At 56.0% G+C, this 26007-nt stretch overlaps 1 protein-coding gene and 1 long non-coding RNA gene across 2 annotated transcripts; one reads left to right on the top strand and one right to left on the bottom strand.

Annotated features, from left to right (window-relative positions):
- The first annotated feature begins 275 nt into the window (after positions 1-275).
- TTYH1 (tweety family member 1) lies at positions 276-16202 on the top strand. Its single transcript, XM_077130798.1, has 13 exons — positions 276-463; positions 3596-3774; positions 5543-5654; positions 6238-6458; positions 9215-9310; positions 10655-10727; positions 10950-11025; positions 11452-11507; positions 11710-11802; positions 11885-11977; positions 14988-15130; positions 15233-15278; positions 15446-16202. The coding sequence occupies exons 1-13, from the start codon at positions 338-340 to the stop codon at positions 15482-15484; spliced, it is 1353 nt and encodes a 450-aa protein (XP_076986913.1). The 5' UTR covers positions 276-337; the 3' UTR covers positions 15485-16202.
- Positions 15472-25995, bottom strand: LOC143658645 (uncharacterized). Its single transcript, XR_013163267.1, has 3 exons — positions 25818-25995; positions 23194-23392; positions 15472-21158 (listed from the first exon to the last, which is right to left on the bottom strand). It is a non-coding gene; the product is annotated as an uncharacterized LOC143658645 (long non-coding RNA).
- Between the last annotated feature and the right edge of the window lie 12 nt (positions 25996-26007).

The raw sequence follows: 26007 nt of genomic DNA, 5'->3' as shown, positions 1-26007 counted from the left end.
CCCGCGGCCGTGGGGTCTCGATCCCACGCGGGCAGCGCCGTACCTGCGCGGGCGGCAGGTGGGCGCAGCGCGGACATCGCGGCGCCTGGAGAGGAGCGAGGGGGACTGGGGCCCGGGGTCCGGCGCGGGCAGTCCCTCCTGCCGCCGCCAGGGGCAGCAGCGCCCCTGCTTGGCCCGCGCCCCCCCTCCTCCCCACTAATCTCCGCCCCCCACCCCCTCCCTCCCCCCGCCCCGGCTCCCCCGAGCCCCGCCAGACCCCGCTCCGCCCGCGCCCCGCTCGACTCCGGAGGCTCCTGCAGCCCCGGCGCCGGCCCCGCTGCCCCCTCCCCCGGGGGCCATGGGGACGCCCCCGGGCTACCGGCCCTCGGCTTGGGTGCATCTCCTCCACCAGCTGCCCCGCGCCGACTTCCAGCTCCGCCCGGTGCCCAGCGGTTTCGCGCCCCAAGAGCAGGAATACCAGCAGGTGGGGCCGGGCGCGGGGTCCCGGGCGCCGGGGCTCGGGTGGGCCGCAGCTTCTGGTCCCGAGGGAGGTGAAGGCTCGGGCACGGATTCCTGTGTGCCCTGGGAGTGGGGGCCCGCCCGGGACTTTGGGGTATGTGAAGGGGGAGGAGCGTGGGGCACCCGCACCTGGAGATTCCCCGGGACGGGCGCGGGGCCCCGGACCCCTAGCCCCTTAAATGAGAAGGGTCTGCGGCCTGGACCCCGGGGTCCTTGAGAAGGGAGGGAACTGGGGCTCCCTGGGTTCTTGGACCTCAGAGAGGAAGAGGGGTTCCCAGAAAACCTCACCTCTAGGTCTGCGTGAGGCGTAGGTCCACCCTCCAGAGCCCTAAAAAGAAGACACCCCCCCCCCCCCATCAGGGCAGGTAAATATGTTCCAGTTAGGGTGGGAGCCAGGAAGGAGAGGGCGTGATAGTGTTGGGAAAAGGCTGGGGGACCCTGGTTCTGGGATGCGATGGAGAAGCTGATATGGGGAAGGGGTTGGGGGGTTTGGAAGCCAAAGCTCCAGCCTGTCCCAGGACAGAGGTCGGAGCCTGGAGAGGGTGGGGGTCCCAGACGCGGTGGGGTTCCGGGAGCCGGGGGCGACAGAGACGGATTCTGGAGGGCGGGGCTGGTGTGGGCATCTGACCGGAGCCCCCCCCGGGAAGAGGCCCTACCTGGGTCGGCTCCAATCGGGGCGCGAGAACTGTCCCCTGACCCGGTTTAATTCGAGTCTTTGACTTTGAGATTAATGAGCTGAGCTGGAAGTGGGGGTGGGGGCTGGACGCCCTGCTGGGGTGCTGGAGTGGGTCCGGGGCCTGCCTGCAGGTCTGAGCCGCTTGGGTCTGTCCTGGGGCGCTCCCGGGAAAGGGGGCCCGGGGCTCAGAGCCCAGAAGGAGGGGAGGGTCCCAGGACAGCGCGGAGGGGACGGGGTCTCCATCCCGGGCGATTTGGGTCACGGCTGGCACAGCTGTAAGCCGCCTCTCCCTGCCCACCCCACGGCCCGGCTGCCCACGATCCCGCCTCCTCCAGCACACCACCGGCCGGCCCCCACCGCGGCTCACGCCCCGCACCCTCCTTCCCTCACGGTTACACAACCACGACCTCCAGCGCAGCTTCCACTCCGACAGCCACACGCCCAGCCTCATGGCCGAGACACCCCCCGGGGTCCCAGGACCTAGTCACAGCCAGAGGCCCTCACGTGGGCAGAGACGCGCTCACACGCCCCCGCCCACGGGCGGAGTCCCCAAAGGGGCGTGTGCAAGCAGTCACGCACCCCTGTGGGTGTGCCCCACGCGGAAACCCACTGTGGGGGTAGCTGGAGGCACAGTGGAATGCACACCTAGACGGGTGCGGCACTCATACACACGCTCTCACACACACACACGCTTACACTTAGAAACACAAACTCAGTCACACTGACACTCTCACACACCCATACACCCTCATACTCACTCATACATTCACACACTTGTACACCTCTACGGACACATACACTCACTCACGTACACTCATACAGTCACAAATCATACACATATACACTCAGATATAAACTCACACACATACTCACCCTGACATTACACACTCACTCACACTGGCACAAACACAGTCACATACACACACACTCACACTCTAAAATACACGCCCATACTCGTACTCATATACTTACCCTCTGACAGTCACACACATATACTCACATACCCATACACACTCATACTTTCGCATGCTCAGACACTCACACATTCACAAACACACTCCCTCACACACGCTCACACTCCAACACCACACACATACACACCCGCTGGAGGCCATGCATGGATGCAAAGAATTGTGCCCAGAGCCACAACAAATGCCCAGAGCTGCGCTCTCTCACACGGATGCACCGCAAAGACACACATAAACACACTGAGCTGTGCTCTTTCACGGGAGACAAACTCAAAGATAAAGTGTTCACTCGCACAAACAGAAACCCAAACACTGCACACTGCTGCCTCTCATGCACACGTAAGCACGCGCGCACACACACACACACATACACACACACCACTGCGAGGAAAAGGCAGGGGCACGGGTTTAGGGGAAGCCAGATTGCTGCCCCTGCCTTCTGGGTCACTGCAGGTAAAAGCCTGTCCTCTCCACAAAGTGTGCAGCTGGCACGGCAGCCACTGTGAATGTGGAAAGCCCCGTTTCTCTGCAGCGCTCACCCAGCCACGGATGCGTTTTTCCCCTTGTCTCTTCTCCCAGCCTTTCTACATCTCTCTGTGTTTGTGTTTGAGTCTCTGCTTTTCTACACCTCTCTGTGTTTCAGTCTCTTGACTCTTTTTCTCTGACTCTGTTCTCTGCATCCCTGACCCAATCTCTTTTGGTCTCTGTCATTTTCCGTCCCTGTCCATGTTTGTCTTCATCTCCCTTTTGCTGTGTTTTTCTGCCTCTGTGTCTTCCCCTCTGTCTTCACTCTTGCACTCTCCATCTCTGACTCTTGTGAGCACACACACACACACACACACAAACACATAGAGTCACAGAAGCAGAACCCGCCACCACCCCCCCGTGAGTCCCTGGCTGACAGACTCGCAGCTGCGGTGGGTGTGTGGAGCTCAGCAGCAGGGGAGAGAGGGAGCGGGGGTGGGGAGGCAAGCACAGAGGAGAGGAGGAGAGAAGGATAAGCACGCCAACCTCACGCACGCCTCCAGGAACAGACACGCACGCCCACCCCTCATCCCATGCAGTTCTAGGGGAGCTTCAGCAGGTCCTCAGAGATGCTTCTGTCCAACAGTCTCATTGCACTGCTGAGGAGGAAACAGGCTCAGAGGGGTTTATCCCCCCTCCAAAGGTCACACAGCAATCAAGAACAAAGCAGAACTTGAGCCTCCTGGTGGAAAACTCCCCCTGCGAAGCTCCCTCTGGGGACCCAGGCCTTCACCCCAGAGCCCCAGCTGCCAGCTAGAGAAGGGCAGGGGACCCCATCTCTCCCCACCAACCTGAATATCAATAGGTTGGCCAGGGTTACCTACCTTCATGGTTCTGCACCCCCAGACCCAGACGGCAGGCAGCAGGGCGGGCGCTCGGTGTCCCCTCCGAGGCCTGATGCTCTCCCCGCCCCCGCCGCCTCCCCCAGGCCCTGCTGCTGGTGGTGGCCTTGGCAGGCCTGGGTCTGGGCCTCAGCCTCATCTTCATCGCTGCCTACCTTATCCGCTTCTGCTGCTGCCGGCCCCCAGAGCCCCCGGGGACCAAGAGCCCCCAGCCCGGGGCAGGCTGTGTCACCTGGAGCTGTGTGGCGGCCCTTCTCGTCGGCTGGTAATGGGGCCCCAGGGCGAGTGTGTGGGTGGGTGAGGGTCTCCCGGAGCGTGGGGGCATGAGGGGGGGCGGGCAGGAAGGCGAGAATCCCCTTCCACCTCGAAGCAGCAGGGTGTCCCATCTGATGTATGGACACCCCCAGGGGTGAGTGACCTCCCAGAGGCAGGGTGGTGGCTCTGTCACTGAGCTGCCCGGGGAGCAAGGCAATCTCGGTGTTCTCATCCTGTAAAGTGGACCTCAGAGTCACTCCCACTGCTTAGCACAGGCAGATTAAACGAGTGGCACCGTGCCTGCCTCACCCTGGTGCTCGGTGGATGTCAGCTAGGGGTGCCATTCATTCATTCATTCAGCAAAGATTCGCTGAGTCCCAACCGAGTGCAGGAGACACTGAGCAAGCCATTTGGGTCCCTGCCTTCACGGAGCTGATATTCTAGACTGAAGAGAGACAATGCGTGGACACTTAAATTCAAACTCTCCTATAGTAGCCCTGCTGGATGCAAGGATGTCGTGCCCCCTTTTGGAAAGAGGACAGGTTCAGGGAGAAAGAGGGACTTAGTCACGTGGCCGGGGTGGCCGAGTGGAGAGCAGACTCAAGTTAGTCTGACCCCCCTAACCCCTCAAAGTCCAGGGGTCTTCGCCTCTGACACCCCCAGAGAGGAGAGGACTGGCCATTGACCACCTGGTGAGGACCCGTCGTTTGGCACTGAGGGCTGTGTGCACAGCTCCCAGCAGCTCCCAGCAGCTCCCACACAGCCATCCCAGCCCCAGAGCAGGGCCTGGTCTCCACTGAGCCTCCAGCAGCCAGGGAGAGGCCGGGCTCCCCCTCCCGCCCTCGCTGTGGGGGGCAGCAGCACGTGTGTGTTTGGGGGTGGGGCCCGGGAAGCTGGGTGCCCTAGATCCAAGACACCTCCTGCTCAGGGTCTCACCGAGTGGGAGTGGGCAGAGGCCCAGCGGGGGAGAGACTCGGCCCTGCCCCCACAGCCTGGGAACAAGAGGTGCTTTGTGGGTTCAGAACAATGGGGCCGGGGCACGGGGCTTGGTGTCCGATCCATGGCTGGGCGCGGGGGCCCAGGGGCCTGTGGCTGTGTGGCTGGGAACTGTGAGGGCCAGCCTCCCTCCTCCCCGGCTCTCAAGTCCCCTCCACCCCGGGACACACAGGGGGGAGGGGAAGCCCCCCCACCCCGCATTCAGGCCCCACAAAGGAGCTCTGTATTGGCTGGGGTGGGGCGGGGGCGCCAGCCTCTCGCCCAAGCTCCAGCCTCCTTCCCAGCTGGCTAGACGCTGGGGGTCCGGGGGTGGGAGGAGCTGGGAGCGGCAGGCTCTGTGTCCCCCCTCTACCCCGAGGTGTACTCCTAGGAGCCCCCCCGGAGGCAGGGATGGGGGCTCCTGGGTCCCCAGGGGGCAGGTGCTGAGGACATGGATGTTTGGACAAGGACAGGGTGGATGAACAGGGGTCAGCCGTTTCCTAGATGGGTGAAGCTGGGGGCTCCACTCCGGTGAGCTGCGAGTTAAATCTGGGGGCTCCCGCCCCTCCGCCTCCCCACCCTCCATTAGCATCACAATGACGTCCCTCCAGCCGGGGGAGTGAGGACTTCCTGTTTCCTTGGCAACCTGTGGGGGCCGGGCGGACGGGCTCCTTTCCCACGACAGGCTGGACCAATGGGGAGGGGGTCGGGGGGCAGGATGGGCGTGCGGGGAGGGGCGCGGCGGCCCCGGGGTCCCGGGACTGGCTGAGATTTCCCTGCCCTACCTCCGTCCCTCCTCTCAGTGCAGGCATTGGCATCGGTTTCTATGGCAACAGCGAGACCAGTGATGGGGTGTCCCAGCTCAGCTCCGCTCTGCTGCACGCCAACCACACGCTCAGTGCCATTGACCACCTGGTGAGGGGCCAAGGACTGGCCAGACCCCAGACCCACAGCCGGACAGATCCCCACCCTGGGACCTGAGACCGCACACCCACCTATGAAAGTCCCGGCCCCCTCCCAGGGAAGGGAGATGCCAACTCAGAGCCGAAAGCCCAGACCCTGAACTTGAGGTTGAGATGGGCAGAGCTGAGACTGTACCCCTGACCTCGGACCCCGAGGCTGCAGATGTGGGACCTGGGGCACTGGGCGAGGACCCGGACATTCGCTTCAGCCCCCACCCCTGCCCCACAATTCCAACCTCAGACCTCGGATTTCCTATCCCCTTGCAGACTTTAGGCCTTGGAACCCAGGCTTGAGACCCCAGACTCCAGATGTAGGACCCCAGGCTGAGCCCAGTCTGTCCGGTACTGGAGCTGCAGACCACCCCAGAGTCCTTCGCAGAGGCCATGGGCCCTCAGACCGCCCCCCCCAATACCTCCTCTGGTCCTGGACCCTCAGATGTCCCACACCCCAAATCTCCCACCAATGCTCTAACCTCACCCCACACTCTTCCCCCAACCCCAGGCTCCCCCGAGCTCAGGCCCGCTGCTCCCCGCAGGTGTCTGAGACGGTGGCGCGGCTGGGCGAGGCGGTGAGGACAGAGCTGACCACTCTGGAGGAGGTGCTGGCTCAGCGCACGGAGCTGGTGGCCGCGGCCCGCGGGGCGCGGAGGCAGGCGGAGGCTGTGGCCCAGCAGCTGCAGGGCCTGGCCTTCTGGCAGGGGGTGCCCCTCAGCCCCCTAGAGGTGGCCAAAGACGTGGCCTTCGTGGAGGAGTACAGGTGAGCACAGCCCAGGCACGCTGGGCAGGGTCCGGAGACGGGGCGGTGGCCCCGGCCGCATGGGGGAGGCCAGGCCCCACAGCGAAGAAGGGTCATCCCGCTCCACCCGGCAGTGTGCCAGGGGCGATCGGGCAGCCGGTGTAGACGGGAAACCCCTGCCCATCCTCTCACATGTCTCAGGGTTGTAACTTCACTCGTCTATTCACTCACCCATCCATTCCTTGGCTCAGCGATTCATTTTCACGCTGTCACTCCCTGACTAACCCATGTCTGCTGCACTCACCCAGTGCTTGGCCCCACTCGACACACGTACTCACTGGGCAGATGTTTATTTAGCACCTTGTGGCGAGAGAGAGACGTCACACCCAAAGCCAGACCGCCTGGGTCCAGACGGACCTGGCTGCTTTCCAGCCACGTGGCCTTCAGCAAGTTACTTTCCACCGGTGGAGTGGGGGTGATGGTAGTGTGTCCCCCTCTGAGGATTACATGAGTCGGCACCTGTTAAGCGCTCAGAGTGCCGACCAGTACGTAGTGAGTGCTGGTGATGGAGGATTTAGTACAAGTGAGCCAAACAGCAAGGCCTGCACACCTGGGCCTCGCTTTCGGCAACAAACAAATGCACCTGTAAAATACATTGTCTGGGGGTGACCACAGGGGGTTTGGAGAAAACGAAGCACAAGAGAGAGGGAGGGGAGTGATTTGAATCTGGGGTTCAGGGGGGGTCACCTGAGAAGGTGATCTTGAACTCAAAATACCTGTAGGACATGAGAGAACAGTCTCTGGGGAAGCAGGTGTGACCCCACACGCATTGCTTCCTTCACTCGTAATTATTTCTCCATCCTGCGCCCGCTGCGGGACCCGCCCTGGGCACGAGGCAGAGACAGAGGAGAAGGGGTCCTCAGCTTTGTGCCCACAAAGCCCCCGCTCTAGTGGGGGGGCACGTTGGGGCTTGTACCAGCCAGGGTTCCCCAGAGAAGCAGAATCAACAGGACATACGTTTATAAATATGTTTTATATAATAAGATATATATAGCTTATATATTTAAATAAATTAGATTTATTTTAAGGAATTGGCTCACGCGATCGCGGGGCAGGCAAGGCTGAAACCTGTGGGGAAGGCCTGCAGGCTGGAAACAGACAGGGATGGAGGCAGAAACGCTCTTCTCCGCGCAGCCTCAGTTTTGTGCTCAAGGCCTTTGGCCCATTGGGTGAAACCATCTGTGTTACAAGGGGTCTTAAAGTCGACCGTGTCACCGCAACGCAGGTTTGCAGCAGGTTAGGGTTGGCCTGGGTGACTGGGTGCTTTGGCCTAGCCAAGTGGATACACACAATGAGCTGCCCCAGGGCTGAAGCGGTCTGTCACTGCCATGGGGGAGCCGCGGGCGGCTTGGGTGTGGGTCCAGGCTGCGTGGCGGCCGAGCCCAGGGCCACCAGCTCTGGGTGTCTGCTCTCCCAGGTCGGGGCGCCTGAGGGCCGGGCCAGGCCGGGCAAACCCACCATCCCCAGGAAGTGTTTTCTGGGTTCACGGACACAAAAAGTGCCTGGCACACAGTCAGCCCTCAGTAACCGCAGCCAGTTTCCTGGAGGAATCTACAGCTGTTCAAAGCCGTCCCTGGGGGAGGGTCTTGAAGTGGGTGGAAGCTGGGCCCTGTGGGGACTGGCCGGGGACACTGAAGGCACGGCCTGGGGGTCAGAGTCTCCTGCAGGGCCTCTGGGTCGCTCAGCCCAGCCTCAGCTTCCCCGGGGGAAGCCTGTGCTCAGGTGTTCCAGGGAAAGGTGGACAGAGGGAGTCCCTGCAGAGGCTGGGACAGAGGCTGGGACAGAGGGAATCCTAAGCGGAGGCTGCCACGGGTTGAGGGAGGCAGCTCTGCAAAGGAATGTCACTGAGGATATTTCTTGGGCATTTAGAATCTGCAGTGGCGTCCCATGCAGCCTCCACCTAATCACAGTTAATTCAGCACTTCATTTCGCCTCGTTGCTCTCTAAGCTGACACTGAAGTAGGTCTGTGCCCTTGGCGTTCTAACTACTTGACATGAATTCACTCATTAGCCTCACAACTGCCTTTTGAAGTAGGTACTGTTGTTCTGCCTGCATTACAGGTGAGGAAACTGAGGCATGGGAGGTAAAACAGCTAGGAAGTGGAGGGGCTTGGATTCGAACCCGGGGAGTCCCTGCCTCCAGCCCTGGAGTCATGTGACGTGGCCCTGGTTTGAATTTCCCAGAGGCTAAAGGGGACACCACACAATGGGTTTGGCGTGACAACAGGAATTTCTTGGCTCCCGGTGGCGGAGGCTAGGAGGCTGGCTTCTCCCGGGGTCGGTACCTCCCCACTGGCCGGCGATCTCGGGGGCCCCTTGGCTTTTCGGTGGCCTGGCACACGGCGGCGTCTTCTCTTCTCCCCTCTGGGTCCCTTGACTTCCGGCTTCTGGCTGCTCCGTGTCTTTACCCCCTCTGCCTGACTCCCCCTCCGCTTCTAATGGACCCCACTTATCTGGAGTACAGCAGCCGGGCCACTTGCTCATGGCCGCCAAGCCTACGTGTGCAGCTGGGGTACCATGCGGGGGGCCCGACCTCCAGAGCCCGCCCCCATTCCACCCTGAGTGCGGCTCTGGCACAGGGCAAAGGGGAGCTCACACCGCCAGCAGGAGCTGGGACGCGAAAGAGCATGGGGGTGCTGCCGGCCCCCTGAGACCTGGAGGGGCCCGGCATGTCCTGGCAGCGGCCGCCTGCCTCAGCCCTACACTGTCCCTCCCAGGTGGCTGGCCTACGTCCTCCTGCTGCTCCTGGAGCTGCTGATTTGCTTCTTCACCCTCCTAGGCCTGGCGAAGCAGAGCAAGTGGCTGGTGATGGTGTAAGTCTGGGCGGCGTCCCCAGCCCACTTGGCCCTGGCCGCACGTTTCGCGAGCGCATGGGCCCCTGGCTGGTTTCCCACTGCCCGGCCCATGCCCAGGCACCTTTCCCGGCGGGCAGGACCTCACCAAGCCGCACAGCTCACTTTTGGTCCTTCCTGCTTGTCACGCTGGTCTCGATGGAGTTTCCAGTCCCCGCCAGGCACTGTGCTAGGGGCTGAGACCGAGACCAGTGCAGAGTGGGCAGGGGCGTGGACCTGGAAACAGGCAAACTGTGTGGGCAGAAAGTCTGTGGTCGCAGGAAATTAATAACCGCACGCAACGATGCCGAAGACTGCAGTTGGTATGTCGAGTTCTGTGCACGTTTAACTTCTTCAGTGGCCACAACACCCCCTAAGAGAGGCCCACTGTCCCCTAGCCACAGGGCGATGGATTCTGGGACCACACAGCCACTAAGAGGTGTGGCTGAGCTGCAGACCCACATGCTTACTCAACAGCTCTTTTATGCACCAGATGCTCTTTTCCGTGGTCATTTTTTATCAGGTACATCGTAGACTCCTCGAGCTGACCCTCGAGGAAGACGATTCTGTTATCTACATTTAACAGAGGGGGTGACTGGCGCTCAGAGAGGTTAGGCCACTTACCCAAGATCACACAGCTAGCAGGCCCTGGAGCTGCGATTTGAAACAGGCTGGCCGGGCACATATGGAAGAACGCTGGTCGCCTTCCTGCCCCTGGGGGAGGGGGCTGGGCTTGTGCCCGCCATCTCCACGCTCCCTCGGGGTGGGAGACCCTGCCACCCCATTCAGGCCCAGACCGAGGCTTGGGCACAGGTGTGGGATTTGAGCTGAGCCCAGGCCTCTGGTGTGGGGGATGGGGGAGTCTCCTTCCTTGCTGACCACGCTACCAATGGTAATTCCCCTCACCGCCCGAAGAATCACAAGGCACGGCTCAGCCCTGGAACTGTCGGGTGGAGCTGGGGGCCGACCAAGCTTTGGGGGTGACCTTGTTTCCGAAGTGCTTGAGAAATACTGTGCTGGGGAGGAAACTGAGGCCCAGGGAGTGAGGTGCTCCCAGAGTCCCAGAGCGAAGCAGGGGCAGAGCAGGGCTGGGGACAAATGCCTGCTGGCCTAGGGTGTGCCCCTCCACCCCCACCCGCCATCCAGGGTCCAGATGTTCAGTTTGACGTCAGCATCCACCCGTCCAACCCGCCCCCCCCATCCTCCCCAACTTCTCTGCCCCCGATTCTGCTCCTCCAGGCTCCAGAGCCCGGGGTGGGGGTGAGGGGTGGGGGGAGAGGAAGTGGAGAGATCGAGGGCCCAGCATCCCTTCTCCCCCCATTACAGAATGACGGTGATGAGTCTCCTGGTTCTTGTTCTGAGCTGGGGCTCCCTGGGCCTGGAGGCAGCCGCAGCTGTGGTGAGTGCTGGGGCAGGCCCGGGGGCGGTGACTCTGGGTCCTTGGGGAGGGTCCCAGTGGGAACTGGGGCCCAGGGAGGAACAGCCAGGTGTGGGCTGGCTTCCTGGGTCCTGAGGGGTGCGGGGGAGGCGAGGGAGACCCTGGGTCCCCAGGGACTAGGGGGCAGGCTGGGCCTCTAGTTGTGGGCGCCTTGTCTGAGGCCGTCCTTTCCCCTGCACGCAGGGCCTCAGCGACTTCTGCTCCAACCCTGACACCTACATCCTGAACCTGACACAACAGGAAACCGGGCTCAGTTCAGGTGATTCGGCAGCATCCGCCGGCCCATGGCCCCTCAGGGCCCCTGCGCCCCATGCTACCTGGGCTGGGGCAGGGAGCCCTGGGAGCTCTCAGCCTCCTTCCCGCAGGCAGGAAGAGGGGAGGGATAAACATGAAGACAGCGGAAGGGGCAGGCAGGGCCCCGCTCCAGGCAGGGCAGGAAGGACCACTTGGAGAAAGCAGGGGTGCACGCGTTATTTGGGGTGGGGGACTGGCAGAAGCAGAGGTTGGACTTGGGAAGCCAGCATGTGCTTTGGAGGGGGCTAGAGCAGAAGGGATTTGGGACTGGTGCCTTGGAGGGTCTTTGAAGGCAGGCCATTGGGGCCACAGAGGGTTCTTGAGCTGGAGAGTTAGGGTCCTGCACCCCGGTGCTGGCTCATGACCTTCTTCCTCTCCCCTCCTGCTTCAGATATCCTCAACTATTATTTCCTCTGCCACCAGGCCGTCTCCAACCCCTTCCAGCAGGTTAGGGCCGGGGGAAAAGGGACGTGGGTGTGGAGGGGACCTGGCACCTGGACTCCTAAAGGGAGGAGGATGGGGCTGGGGGCTGGGACTTGGCGTCCCAGGGAAGATGAAGGGACAGGGGCCCGGATTCCTGTGCTCCCAGAAGGGGGCAGGGGCTGCGGGCAAGGACTGCTGGGCTCTCCCTCCCTCCGTCTTCCCCCAGAGGCTGACTCTGTCCCAGCGAGCTCTGGCCACCATCCACTCGCAGCTGCAGGGCCTGGAGAGAGAAGCTGCTCCCCAGTTCCCCTCGGCTCAGGTCGGCGGGCGGGGCCCGCGTGAGGGGTGGGGCGGCCAGCCGGGCAGGTGGGATAGCAGCCTCTGCTCGCCCCGCCCTGCAGAAACCGCTGTGGGCCTTGGAGGAGACGCTGAACGGGACGGAGGGAAACTTCCAGCAGCTGGTGGCACTGCTGCACTGCCGCGGCCTCCACAAGGTGAACTTGGCTACCCCCCTCCCCCCAGACCCCCTCCCCGGAGCCTCATCCTCCCCACGCAAACTTCCACCCCGGGACCCTCCCCTAGGCCTTCTCCCATTGCCCATGAGAAGCCCTCTCATCTGTATCGCCCACCATCTATCCATCCCTCCACCTGATCTGTCCTCTGCCCTTTACCATCTGTGTGCACCATCTCTCCTTTATCTCCCTACCTACTTATCTAATTTCCTCCAGCCGTCCTCTGCCCCTCCCTGTCCCTACCCCCTTCCCCCCTTCCCCTCTCTCCCCCTCCCTCCCCCCAAGAGGCTGGGCAGTGTAGAGAACTCTGGAGCCAGACAGCCTGGGCTCCAGTCCGAGCTCCTGACCTTGGGCAACATAATTTCTCCGTGCCTCAGTTTCCTCACTTATAAAACTGGGATTGCAGGAGTGTCCACGCGTAAAGCCCTTACATGGCGAGCACTGTGGACACAAGGTCTGTCGCAGTCATATGGGGGGGAGCAGAGTTAGGGAGGGCACCACGGCGAGAAAGCTCCTGGAGTCCCACGACAGACCGGGTTCTAGTTCTGCTCTGGCTGCAGCTGTGCGACCAGAGGCAGGAGAACTTCTCAAAATGTGTTTCTCCCCACCCGCGAAATGCAGCAGAGGACTTCTTTACTGCACAGTTAAGAGGGCTGAAAAGAAAATAACCTTCATTTTAAAAAAAGGAAGGTGGGGGTTGCCCTAATAGCATGCTTCTCCCATCCCCGTGATAGCTCGCATGCACACGGAGTTTACTAAAACGCACTGAATCCTCATTATAATGCTATGAAGAGGGAAATATTCTTATCCCATGAAAGAGACTTGGACAGTGAAGGAAGGGCCTTGCCTGAAGCCTCACCACCAGCTACCCCTCCATCAGAGCTGCAGGGCAGGTGGGCTCCACCGCAGGCAGGGGTTCCAGCTCCCCAGGTCCCCACCCCTGCCACCTCTCATCACTCACCAAGTCACCGCAGTCCATCCTAGTGTGGGCACGGCCGCCCTTTCCCCTAAGCACACACAGCCTCCTGCAGCCCCACATGCACACTACGGGCCGGTGGGGACCGCACCATCACAGCTGCCTCCTCCCTGACCTCTCTCTTCCTGTTTGTCCTCCCCGTGGGCCCTAGAGTAGGCCCCTGGGAAACTGAGCAAAGGACTTTTTTTTTTTACTATAAGTATGTCCCACTGGAACATCAGTCAGAGTTCATGTAAAAATAGAACCAATAACAACTATATATATATTACATATGTAAGAACAACTATGTATATATGCATAAAAAATAAGAAACTGACTCATGCGACCAAGGGTGCTGGCAACTCCAAGCTCCGCAGGTCAGGCTGCAAGCTAGAAACAGTGATAAAGGTGATGCTGCCTGGAGTCCTTAGTGCGCATTCCCTAGGGAAAGCTGGCTGGCTGAAAATGGCGAGAGCCAATACTGAAATAGAGGCAGGAATTCTCTCTCCTTCTGAAACCCTCGGTTCTGGCTTTTATGATGACCTGCTTGGATGAGATCACCCACATTGGTGAGGACCGTGCCCTCTGTTGATTGTAGATGCAGTCGACTGCCCCTCTCACTGGGGCCTTTGCACTTGCAATTCCACCTGCCCAGAGAGCTCTGTTCCCCGGCTGTCCCATCTGCCTAACTCCTTGTTGGTCGGGTCTGCTGTCAGGGGCCGTGCCAGCTAATGCAGCCTCCACTTCAGCACTGCCTCGTTAATAATGGTCATCTGAAATCATCGGTGTACCCTTTAGTTGTCTCCTGGCCGTGGATTCCAAGGGAGCCAGGCCTTCTCGGTCTTGTAGACTGAAGTGTCCTGGCCCTTGGGAAAGAACAGGCTTTTGTTAAATCCCGGCTGGGCCCTGCTGGACACTCAGTCTGTTGGGGCCCTGGTGATTTCCAAGGTGATGGACACAAATGTTAACACTTGATGAGAGTGAATTAAGTGCCAGGTGTTGCTCTAAGTCAGGGGTCCACAAGTGGGGATGATTTTGCCCCCAGTGGACATCTGGTGGTTCCTGGAGACACTGTGGGCTGCCCTAACTTGGGGACACTCCGGCATCTGATGGGGTAGGCCAGGAGGCTGCTTTATTCTGGAGACCAGTGTGAAAGCAAGCTGCAGGCAGGGCCACCAGTCTTCTGAAGTCTGTAGCATTTTCCCGTAAATCCAAATGCCATCTCCGCCTCCAGCACAGGGTTTTGATCTCTTACCACGTCTAAATCCCCCTTCTTAGAAGGACACTACTCCTATTGGATTCGGGCCCGCCCTGGTCCACTCTGGCCTCATTTTAACTAGCACGATCTTCAAGAACTTACTCACAAGCGGGCTCACAGTCACAGGACCAGGGCTTAGGACTGTGCATGCATTCTGGGGGTTAAAATTCAAACCACAGCAGCCCCCCAAAACAAAGAAGGATCCGGATCCAGGCAGAGCTGGTGCAGTGGCCAGTTGGGGGAGCGATCAGAGGGCTAGGGGGAGAGGAGGGGACTGCAGCAGCAAGGCCCCTTCTCAGGTGCTGGGTGGGGGGCGGGGAGGCTGCCAAGGTGGCCCCTGGACAACAGGCAGGTCTGGGTGGAGGTGCTGGGCTCGGCTCAGGATGCGGGGTGCAAGGGGCTGCGGGAAACAGGCTGCAGCCCTTAAGGAGAACTGGGGCTGGAATGGTGGCCCCCACTAAAGGCACGGTCAGGCCTCACCCCCCCCCCGTGGGCGTGAGCCTACGTGTACAGAGGGCCTGTGGAAGGTTTTAGTTAAGGTTTGGCCCTAACCCACACGACTGCAGGCTCGCGAGCGGCTGAAACCGACGGCGGGAGAGCCCTGGCAGCGCCGCGCACTACGGCCTGCGGCTAGTGGGCAGCTCCCGCCACCCAGCCCCCAGGCTCTGGGAGTCAGGCCGCCCGCAAAGGAGACCAGCCGCCGGCCTCGCGCCCGCGGCAGGGATGCCGGCCTCGCGCCCGCGGCAGGGGCGCCGCCCTGACGCCCGCCCTCCCCCCAGGACTACGGCGCAGCCCTGCGGGGCCTGTGCGAAGACGCCCTGGAGGGTCTGCTCTTCCTGCTGCTCTGCTCCCTCCTGTCCGCCGGCGCCCTGGCCACCGCCCTCTGCAGCCTGCCCCGCGCCTGGGCCCTCTTCCCCCCCAGGTCAGCAGGGGCAGGGAGGGGGCAGCGCCACGGGCCACTGCCGGGGTGCAGCCTCCTGACGGTCCCCGTCCTGTTTCTCTGCCACTGCCCCTCGCACCCCAGTGACGACTACGACGACACAGACGATGACGATCCTTTCAACCCTCAGGTGCCTGCTCCTGGGGCCGGGGGGGGGGGGGGGGGGGGGGGGGGCTGGGGGGGCTGGGGGCTTGAATCCCCGGGTGTGAGCGGGGAGGGGCTGGGGGCCTGGACTCTGGGGCTGGGGGAGGAGGAGCCTTCTCTGCAGCCCCCCTCACCCCAGTCTCCACCCCACAGGAATCCAAGCGCTTTGTGCAGTGGCAGTCGTCTATCTGAGCCCCTCCTCGCCGCCAGACCGGAGTCTGCCCTCGCCCGTCAGTGAGCTTCCAGAGGGACGCCCCAGTTCCTGAATCCTGGCCTCTGCCTCCTCTCCCAAACTCCAGCAGCGTGGAGTCACAGAAGGGGAAGGGGCCCTGAGAAGCCCCCCTGGCGCCCCACCCACAAACGGTTGGTCAGGTCTATCCTCTAACCACCTTCACACAGGAGCGGGGCTCCCACGGCACAGCAGAGGGATCTGGGGCCAGAGGGCAGACTTGTCCCCTGCCTCCGGGCAGATACCGGCAGGCCCCCCACTGCTGGCTGCCAGGCCCCGCGATGCCCTGTGGTACCCTGTGGGGCTGCACTCCTTCCTCTCCTCCGTCTCCCTGCTGGAGATGACCCCACTAACCCAGCCTGACTGGGCAACCACTAACACTCCTGGCCACGGACTCCCCATCTGTACTGCCTCCCTGCCCTGCCCCCATCCCTCCCTCCATTTGCCTCAGCTGGGGGGTGGGGAGAGCAAGGGCAGGGCTGGCCAGGGAGGGGCCGACAGCAGCCCCTGCACCCCCCCCATCCCTGGCTGCCAGTCCCACCCTCGCAGGGACTGAACTGGTGGGGGAAACAAATCCCCACCTCCTCACATCCCAGTGGGCTCAGGCCCCTGGTCTGAACTTGGCAGCACTAACTTAGAAATGGGTTGATTTGAAATAAAAGGGAAGACTTTATTTTACAAGCTGCCGGGTCCCTCTTATTTCTCCCCTGCTCTGCTTCGGCCTCTCTGTTGGGACCGGCCCTCTCATGCCCACCGGGTCTCCCAGCGCTTCTGCTCCTACACAGCCTCCATGATGGTTCCAAAAAGGGATTGTGCTGCTTTAAAAATATAACCTTTTTCTCCTGATTCTGAAAGTAATATACACGTCCTGACACTGGAAGAGGCAGGCATCCCTGGAACAGAACAGATGGCCTGGAAATAGATCTAAGTGTGTGTGTGTGTATATATATATATATAAAACGGAAGGCAGACTCCAAGTCGGTGTGAAAAGGGCCGTTGGGTTTAGAAGCAACACCAACATAATTGGCTCTCCATCTGGAAGAAAACTCTCTATGTACGAGGTTGTTAAAAATCTAAAAGTATAAAAGTAAAGGGACAGAAATATGTCAGGAGAAACTAGCAGAACTGCACATTCTGTGTCCTGGGGGGAAGACAGCCTAACGCAAGATTCCCTCGGACCAGAAGGAAAAGATAACTCAGGCTAATTGTGAAATGAGAAAAATACCACAAAGAAGTTCACGAGGCAAACTGAAAGTCTGGGAGAAGATATTTCTTAACACATGTGGCCAAGAAGGCACATCATGCTTAATCCCTCGGCATAATCTTCAACGCCTCCATAAACTGAGAAGGAAAAGACAAACCAGCCCAATTTTAAAATGAGCAAATGACATGGACAATCAATGGAATGAAAATCTCAGTGCCAAAACACATCTGAATAAGCTTTTTGATGATTAGGAAATATGCCATCTGAAACAACCAGAAAATATTTTACCCACCATCTGTTATCAAAAATTAAAAAAGACTTTTAGCCTGAGGGGCAGGAGGCCGTGACACGGCTGCTGGCATCGCCGACAGTTGCCCCTTACAAAATATAACCTGGGAACCAGTCATTAAATTAAAACCATCCTTGCCCTTTGACCCAAGGAACCTATTTAGAGAAATCAAGGGACAGGTGCCCAAGGATATATATTAAGGGCTGTTTCTATTAGATAAACTGTATTTCTATCAGATAATCCTGGGAAACAACTTTGAGGTCCAGAAAAAGAGGAGTGCAGTAAATCCTTGTACAACAGGATTTTCTGGAAGGCAGCAGCTCTTGCCTCTGTCTGGAATTTTAGGGAGCATTGACAGAAGAGTTTGGCAGACAAGCGGCCGGCAGCAGGGTGGACAGGTGTGGAGGGGGCCTTGAGGAGTGGGCAAGTCACTCGACCTGTTTGGTCGTGTCTGCCCCTCCTTCGAATGGGCATCATGAAATAGTTCTCAGTCCCTCATCTGCAACATGACTGCTCACCGATTTCCCTGCAGGACTGCTGACAGCTTCCTTCAAAGGGCTGTGCTGGATGGGGTCCTGGGTACGATGCAAAATATGCATCACATTCCCCTTCTAGACCTTGGAAAAACCGGTCCTAAAACCCATGCTCCATGCTTGCGAGTCCTTTCTGTTCCGTGCACCACATGGAGCTTCCGATCTGTGGGCCTGAGGGTGGGAAAGGGGGACATCTGTGCAGTCTGGAGGGAGGGGCTGTGGGGTCACAACACCATCTCCCTGTCTTCTCACGAGCTCAGGGGCTGACCACCTGGGTCGGTGCTGGGCCCCGGCCCTGCTGCGACTCTGGCATCCTTGCTCGCAGGGACTGCATCCCTGCTTGAGGGAAGCTGCAGCACTTGCTCACAGGTTGCGGCTTTTCAAGGAACCCTGAGACTCAGGCCACTTGATTTCTCCGGTCCTGGAGCCAGAGGTTGATCTTTAATCAGGAAGCGTTAACCCATAAAGAAACACATTTGGCTTGACTTTTAAAAGGAGGCAAATCTATTTTTTAAAGTGATATATACATGGCCTTCCATTTTCAACTGAGATGCAGTAACACCTTTTGTTTCCTGCCTGCAGCAGCCAAAAAAAAAAACTGGACAAAATAAGTGAAACAATGCTTTTCAAGACTGTAGACATCAGGGATAAAATGGGAAACAAAGGTGAGCCCTGCACCTGTGCAGATGACTGCCTGGAGAGTTCCACAGCCAGAGGATAGGGTGGGGGACCGAGGCAGAGCCGGGCAGATGCCCTGAGTGGAGGGAGAGAAGGTGGGAGTCCGGGGAGGCCGAGGCAGCTAGCGCTTGGGGATAGAGAACCAGGAAGGACCGGCATGCAGAAAGGCAGGTCTGCGGAGAGCTGAAGGACCCTCGGATGTCCAGCGGAGTACAGACCGGCCCGTGCGTGTGACAATGCTATCCGCAGATGGCCAAGAACCACATGAAAGGATTGGAGGGAACAGTGCCCACCTAGGCTGGGAGAAGGGCCTGCTCCTGCCAGGCAGACCAGGAACCCCAGAGCTGTGGGGGACAATTAGTCCCAGATGAAACCCTGCTTTTAAAGACTTATAGGGCAGGACCACAGCAGAGCACATCTTTAAAGTAAGACTTAAAAGGATCAAATTATCTCCCAAGTAACTTAAATGCAGCCCAGAACAAGGCTCAAGAATAGTTATAGGAATAAATAACCAGGAGCCAACAAGGCAGAGATTGCCAGGATGCAACGAAGCAGGAAAATCTGACATGTAATGAGGGTGAAAATCAGTCAACTGAAACCAACTCAGAACTGACACAGTTGCCAGAATTAGTGGAGAAGGACTTTAAGACAATTATTTCAATTGTACTCCACATGTTAAAAAACTTAATCAGAAGCTCTGAAGTATAAAAAGACCCAAATCGGTCTTCTAGAGATGAAAACTACAATGACAGATGAAAAAGACTGGATGGAATTAACGGCAAATTTGACATCACAGAAGAGAGATTCAAGAACTTGAAGACACAGCAATAGAAACTATTCAAAACGAAACACAGAAAGGAAAAAAATTGATAAAAAGAACCTAATGTACATGTAATTTGTGGTCCCTATGCAAGGGTCAGAAAAAAACATTTGAATGGACCTGATTTTTTCAAATTTGATGAAAATTATAAACTCATGGGCCCACTCAATGGACAACAAGCACAAGAAACATGAAGAAAAGTAAACCAAGGCACATTATAATCAGATTGCTCAGTGCCATGGTAAAGAGAGACTCTTAAGCACAGCCACGGGAATAAAAGACACATTACATACAGATGGACAAAGATAAGGATGATGACAGATTTTTTGCTGGGAACAATGCACATGAGAAGACAGCGGATCAACAGTTTTAAAATACTGAAAGGAAAAGAGTTGCCAACCTGAAATTCTACACCCAGTGAAAATACCATTCAAAGATGAAATAAAGCGTTTCTCAGGAGAAAGGAAGTTGGACAGAAGGAAATGAAACCAGATAGAAACTGGATCTACAAGAAGAATGAATAATGCCAGAAATGGGCAAAAATATGATATCCTTTATTTTCGAACTCTGTTTCAAGGATTATTAAGAGAGGAGAAATAGGAGCCTTGGGCGTTGCTGGTGGGAATGTAAAATGGCACAACAGTTGTGGAAAACAGTGGGGCCATTTCACAGGAAAAGTACAGAAGTACCATACGACCCGGCAATCCCTTTTCTGGACTTGAACAAATACCTGTCCCCTAATGTTCACAGAAACGTTATTCACAACTCCCCAAAGTGGAAGCAACCCAACTTGTCCATCAATGGATGGATAAACAAAGCGGATATGCACATAATGGAACATTATTTGGCAGTAAAAAGGAACGATGTCCTGATATACACGACAACAGGCATTAACCGTGCAGACATCTTTTTGGGTGAAATAAGCCAGATCCAAAACGACAAATATGGTATAATTCCACTGATATGAAATGATTAAAATAGGCACATTCACAGGATCAGAAATTAGAGTACAGCTTACCAGGGGCAGGGTGGGGGTAATGGTGACAGCAGCACCAGACTGTGGCTGTGATTAACACCACTAAATGGTGATGGTTAAAATGGGACCTGTTATGTTGTATATGTGTCACCACAATAAAAATGAGAGAAAAGAAAAGATAACCAAGTCAGGGACGCCGTCTGCTGCGCCCACTGCAGACCACTGCCACGCTGGAGGGCGGACAGGAGGATCTTTCATACCAGACAGAGCAGGGTGTTCTAGTTTGCTAGCTGCAGGAATGCAATATACCAGAAACGGGATGACTTTTAAAAACGGGAATTTAATGAGTTGCTAGTTTACAGATCTAAGGCGGAGAAAATGTCCCAATTAAAACAAGTCTATAGAAATGTCCAATCTAAGGCACCCAGGGAAAGATACCTTGGTTCAGGAAGGCCAATGAAGTTCAGGGTTTCTCTCTCAAGTGAGAAGGCACATGGTGAACACAGTCAGGGCTTCTCTCTCGCCTGCAAAGGCACATGGTGAACACGGTCAGGGTTCCTCTCTCATCTGGAAGGGCACATGGTGAACAGTGTCATCTGCTAGCTTCTTCTCCTGGCTTCCTGTTTCAGGAAGCTCCCTGGGAGGCACGTTCCTTCTTCATCTCCAAAGGTCACTGGCTGGTGGACTCTGCTTCTCGTGGCTATGTCGTTCTGCTCTGCTCTCTCTGAATCTCCCATTCTCCCAAATGTTTCCTCTTTTATAGCACTCCAGTAAACCAATCAAGACCCACCCAAATAGGTGGAGACATGTCATCGCCTAATCCAGTTTAACAACCACTCTTGACTAAATCATATCATCCAGGGAGATGATCTGATTACAGTTTCAAACATACAGTATTCAATAGGGATTATTCTACCTTTATGAAATGGGATTTTGATTAAAACATTGCTTTTCTAGGGGGCATACTTCCTTTCAAACCAGCACACAGGGCGAGCGCTAAGACGACAAAATGCTGGAGACAATGAAGAAAATAACAGGGGTGGATGTGGAGTTGACAGATAAAGAGAGAAAGCTCCTGTCTTGCATACAAAAATCTGATTGCACTTACAGGAGCCTCCTGGAGACGAATCTGCAGCACTGAACAAAAAAGAAGAAAACAAGGGAGAAGGCAAAAAGTGATTCGAGAACATTAGCAAATGGTTGCACCCGAGCTAAATTTAATCTGTTACAACACCCTGGATGTAATGGACAAACACCTCATCGTGGCAGCTAACGCTGAGTCCAAGGCTTTCTGTTATGAAATGAAAGGAGACAACCACAGGTGTTTGACTGCATTTGCTGCAGGAAATGAGGTGGAAAATAGCCAAGTACCTTAAAGTTGCCAGAGATGTTGCAATCACAGAACTTCCATCGACACGTGTCATTTGCTTAGGTCTTGCCCTCAATTTTTCCACATTCTACATGAAAGTCTTAATTTCCCTAACCATGCTTGCAGGCTGGCAAAAGCAGCTTTTGAGGATGCAATTGCAGAACTGGGTATGTTGGGATAGAGAAAGCTATAAAGTCTCTCCACTTATCATGGGGTTATTATCTAATAACCTGACACAAGGAACCTGGGACACACAGGAAACTACTGAAAAGTGGGATAAAGCAGCACTGCAGGACATGGAAGATGAAATCCATAAGGCGTACAAGCCAGCAAGAGAAACCCACACTTCCTCATTCTCATCCCTGTGAAATCTCCCACTGTCACTGAGAACCACCAAATCTGAATCAGGAGTTAGGTTTTCTGCGCTTTTTTTTTTTAAAAAAAAAAAAACAATTTCTAAATGTTCTTAAAGGCAAAACTGAATTTCTGTGGTTTTACTGGTCCCAACATAAGTTCAGAGGCTCTGTCAGGGTTCCTACCTTTGCAGGACAGCTGTTAGAAGTGGGAATTACCTTCAGAGGCCAAAAGACTTCCAGGAAACACAGATGTCTGAGAGAGGGTAACTGTGCCATGGGGGATGCGAGGCAACCACTTTCCCTTCTCTAAACGTTTAAATCAAATTTCATACCGATGTTTAAATTTAATTGAGTGTTAGCTTGAGGTGCTGAAAGTTTGTCTGGGAAGTTTACTGTAATGGTTTTGCTGTAATAAGTGTCTCAAACTCCCCTGCAATGTGGCCGAAGGGCACAGTGCTGCTCCGGGCCACGATTCTTTGCGCTCCCTACGGAGCAGGTGGGCGCTGGAGGTGGTCTGGAAATCCTGCAGGTGTGCTCAGGTGCTGCTTCTTTTTCCCTCTCCTCTACCTCCTGACCCCCACTTTGGCCCTTCTTTGCTCCATCAACCACTTTCTGAGAGGAGCCACAAGTACAGAATAATCTTTATTTTCTTACTGAAATGCAGCATGGAATTAACGTGAAACTTAAAGAGAACAACCTTAAATTTAAAATATGAAATATCATTCACTGAGCCTCCAGCCTTTATTCTTCTAAAACAGAATCTCTGATTCAAATACACACACACAGATAACTGTGTATTCAAACAAACAAACAGAAATGTGGTATGGGGTTTGCAGCACACGCAGAGTAAAATGGATGCAAACAGCACAGAGATTGGGGGTGGTGAAATGAAGTGCACGGCTGTAACCCTCTCACCACGTGTGTGAAGGCAGGCTGCTGAGTCAGAGATGCACACTATAAACCTGAAAACCACTGTGATGGTTTCTCTGTATGGACCCCAGAAAAGACCACGTTCTTTTAACCCATCCCTGTGGGTGTAGACCTGTTGAGGGTGGGACCTTTCGATTAGGTTATTTCAGTGGAGGAACGCCCCAGGATAGATCTAAAGCCTCTTACTGGAGTCCATTATAAGAGGATAATACATGAAGGGCACATGAAGAAGCTCAGAGAGAAGCCAGTCCATTTTTGGTATATTGCATTTGGTTGGCTCTAGCAAACCAAAACAACCATCATTAAAATAACAGAGTGGCATCTACTAACCAGTAAAGGAGACAGAATGGTTTCATTAAAAACGCTCATGCCAAAAGAAGATAGAAAAAAGGAAGCAAAGAGAAGGGAAAAATAGAAACCAAATGGCAAGACGACACACTTAAACCTTATCACCTGAGCAATCAGGCTGAGTGTAATGTTATTACTGTCCCTGTGCTGGTCTGAATCTATTACGTACCCCAGAAAAGCCACGATCAATCCTGGCCCGAACTCGTGGGGGCAGCTGCTTCTTTTAATCCCGATTCAACCCTGCCAGCAGAAACTCGACTGGATTATCTCCACAGAGATGTGGTGCCCAGCTGTGGGTGTGACCTTGGGATTAGATGGAGATGGGACTCCACCCATTCCAGGTGAGTCTTGATTAGTTTACTGGAATCCTTTAAAAGAGGAAATATTTTGGAGAGAGTTAGAGTCTACAGAAATGAGAGAAGCTTCAGAGTCCACAGAGAGAGCAGCTGCAGATGCTTGGAGCCCAGCAGACGTCGCCATGAGATGTGAAGCAACCTGGAGAGAGCCAAGGGAAGCCAAGAGATGAAAGCCAGCCCTAGAGAAGCAAAATGAGGAGGCCCCACAGGGACAGAGGCTGAAAGGAACAGAGCCCAGGAGCAAGGGCCCAGCAGATGCCAGCCACGCGACTTCCCAGCTGACAGAGGTGTTCCTGACCCATCGGCCTTCCTCGAGTTAAGGTATACTTCCCTGGATGCCTTAGTTGGACATTTTTATAGACTTATAACTTATTAAATTCCCCTTTTTTAAAGTCGTTCCAGTTCTGGTATATGGAATTCCAGCAGCATGCAAACTCACACAGCCCCACTGAAAGGCACAGATGGTCAGACTGGGTGGACACCACAAGACCCAACAAGAAACACTTTCAATGTAAAGGTTAAGAGTGAAAGGCTGTTAGATGCAATGTGGTATCCTAGATGAGACTGAGCATATTAAAAAAAAAAAGGGTATTAGTGGGAAAAGTCATGAAATCCAAATAAAATTCAGAGATTAGTTGATAATAATACACCAATTTTGGCTTCTTAGTTTTGACAAAGTATGATGGCAATGTATAATATAGGGAAACGATGTAACGTACACAGGAACTCTAATATCTTCGCAATTATTCTGTAAATCTAAACTAAATTAACTAACTAACCCTAAACCTGAAATAAAACAAAAAAATTCACTTTTAAGAAAAAACAAACTTGGAAAAAGATCTGCCACGCTAACACTAATAAAATGATTCAGTTACCAAGGAAAAAGGTCACACTGGTAGAGAAGGGGAAGGAAATCGTCTCTGAAATGGTCTACCACCCTCTACTGTCCCTGAACTGGATGGAACATTTTTTCAGTCAGGGTCCTAGAGAAAAGAGGCAAGGAGTTTAGAGAAAGGGTTAAGGGAACCAACTAGGAACAAGGAACAAGGAACGCAGGTGAACCCAGGCAGCCACTCCCACTCCAAGGCAGGTGAGGGAGAGGGTGGGGGGCAATGCTGCCAGAACCCCAGTACCTGGAGAAAGCCAAAGCCTGGGGGTGGGCAGCCAGCCAGACAGGGGCTGTGGCCACAGGGAGAGGCACGTAACCACGTCCAAAATGGCAGCAGGACAGGGAGGAGAGGGCCAGGGGAACGAATATCACGACCTCTCTTTTCCCATCCCCTGCCGGGTCCAATGCAAAGGGCAGGCAAAGGGTAAAGGTGCCTGGGTCACAGTGCAGTTCATAAGTCAGCCTCCGGGCACAGAGGCACGGCAGAGGTTGGCAAAGGTTAGATCTGGAGGAGCAAGCAGGAAAAACAAAAACTAAAATGAGAACACCGGCACAACAGTAGATGAGATGGCGTTCCCATCTGTGCCTAAGGTGCAGCCGGTCTCAGATCTGTGCTGGGTGGCCTGGGAGGAGCTATCTGTAGGATAGCTAGGATATCTGAGGAAACCGAGGCAGGGACCCTTTCGGAAAAGGCACTGCACCCTCATTCCGTGTTTTGCAGGTTCCTCCTCTCAGGACCCAAGCCCTGAGGTCTGCGCTCCAGAAGCCACAGCCTCCAAGCTGCCCTTCTCTGAGGAGGCTACCATCGGGGGAGCTTGGAGGACGGGGCCCCGACTCTCCCTCTCCTCCTCCAGAACCCACTCCCACGCCAACCTCTCAGACCTCCCCTTAAACCACACCCAGCCCTGGCATGGCCTAAGCGCCGCCTAGGACAGATCTGTCCGTGTTATCTGCGTATTGACTGTTCTCCCACCAGATGTCCTGGGAGACAGGGATTTCTCATGGTCACATGATCCCACCCCTAATACCTACCCAACGAGTCAACGAATGAGTGCTCTGCGTGGAATATTATTAAGCCACGGAGGAGAATGAGATAAACCTCTCTCTGTGGACCTGACAGTATGTCTGTGATGCACCGAGAGAACCCAGTTCCATAAGGTTAAGCAATGATTTAAAACCCAGCTGCTACGCACACAGCGATGACATGTAGAGACTGACTCCTGTGCTCCTCACACAACCCCGCGAGGCACTATTATCCTCCTCTCTATAAACAAGGACGCAGGGCAGAGTTCAGGAAGTCGGGCTTAAAAAGGGCTTTAAAAAATGATCAGAAAGAGGACCCGAGTATGTCGATAAGCACTAAGACGCCAATCCCCGGCTCAGCAATAGCACAAAAGAGGACGTGGAGGGGCTTGTGGGGACAGGGGGCTCGGGGGCTTCCCGGGGATCCCAAGTCCGCAGCCCGACACGACGACCACCAGCTCCGCCGCCCTCTCTCCCCTCCAGGCCCCACCGTCCTCTCCCGCCGCCCAGGGCCCCACGACCCACAGCCACGCGCGCCATTCCTGGGTGGAGGCCTCTCCTGACGCCCCCGCTGAGTTAACCATCCTCTCCTGGGCTCCCACGTTATAAGCCATGCCCATCAACCTAGTTCACAGCAAGGAGTAAAGATGGTTACCACCAACCCAGCCCAAACAAGGAAGCCCGGAAGGGAGAAGAGCGCATCAACGACTCACGC

The sequence above is a fragment of the Tamandua tetradactyla genome, chromosome 16 (assembly GCF_023851605.1).
Source record: "Tamandua tetradactyla isolate mTamTet1 chromosome 16, mTamTet1.pri, whole genome shotgun sequence".
Taxonomy (NCBI): domain Eukaryota; kingdom Metazoa; phylum Chordata; class Mammalia; order Pilosa; family Myrmecophagidae; genus Tamandua; species Tamandua tetradactyla.
The sequence above is the reverse complement of the archived record's forward strand: the minus strand, read 5'-3'. Positions and strand labels throughout refer to the sequence as shown.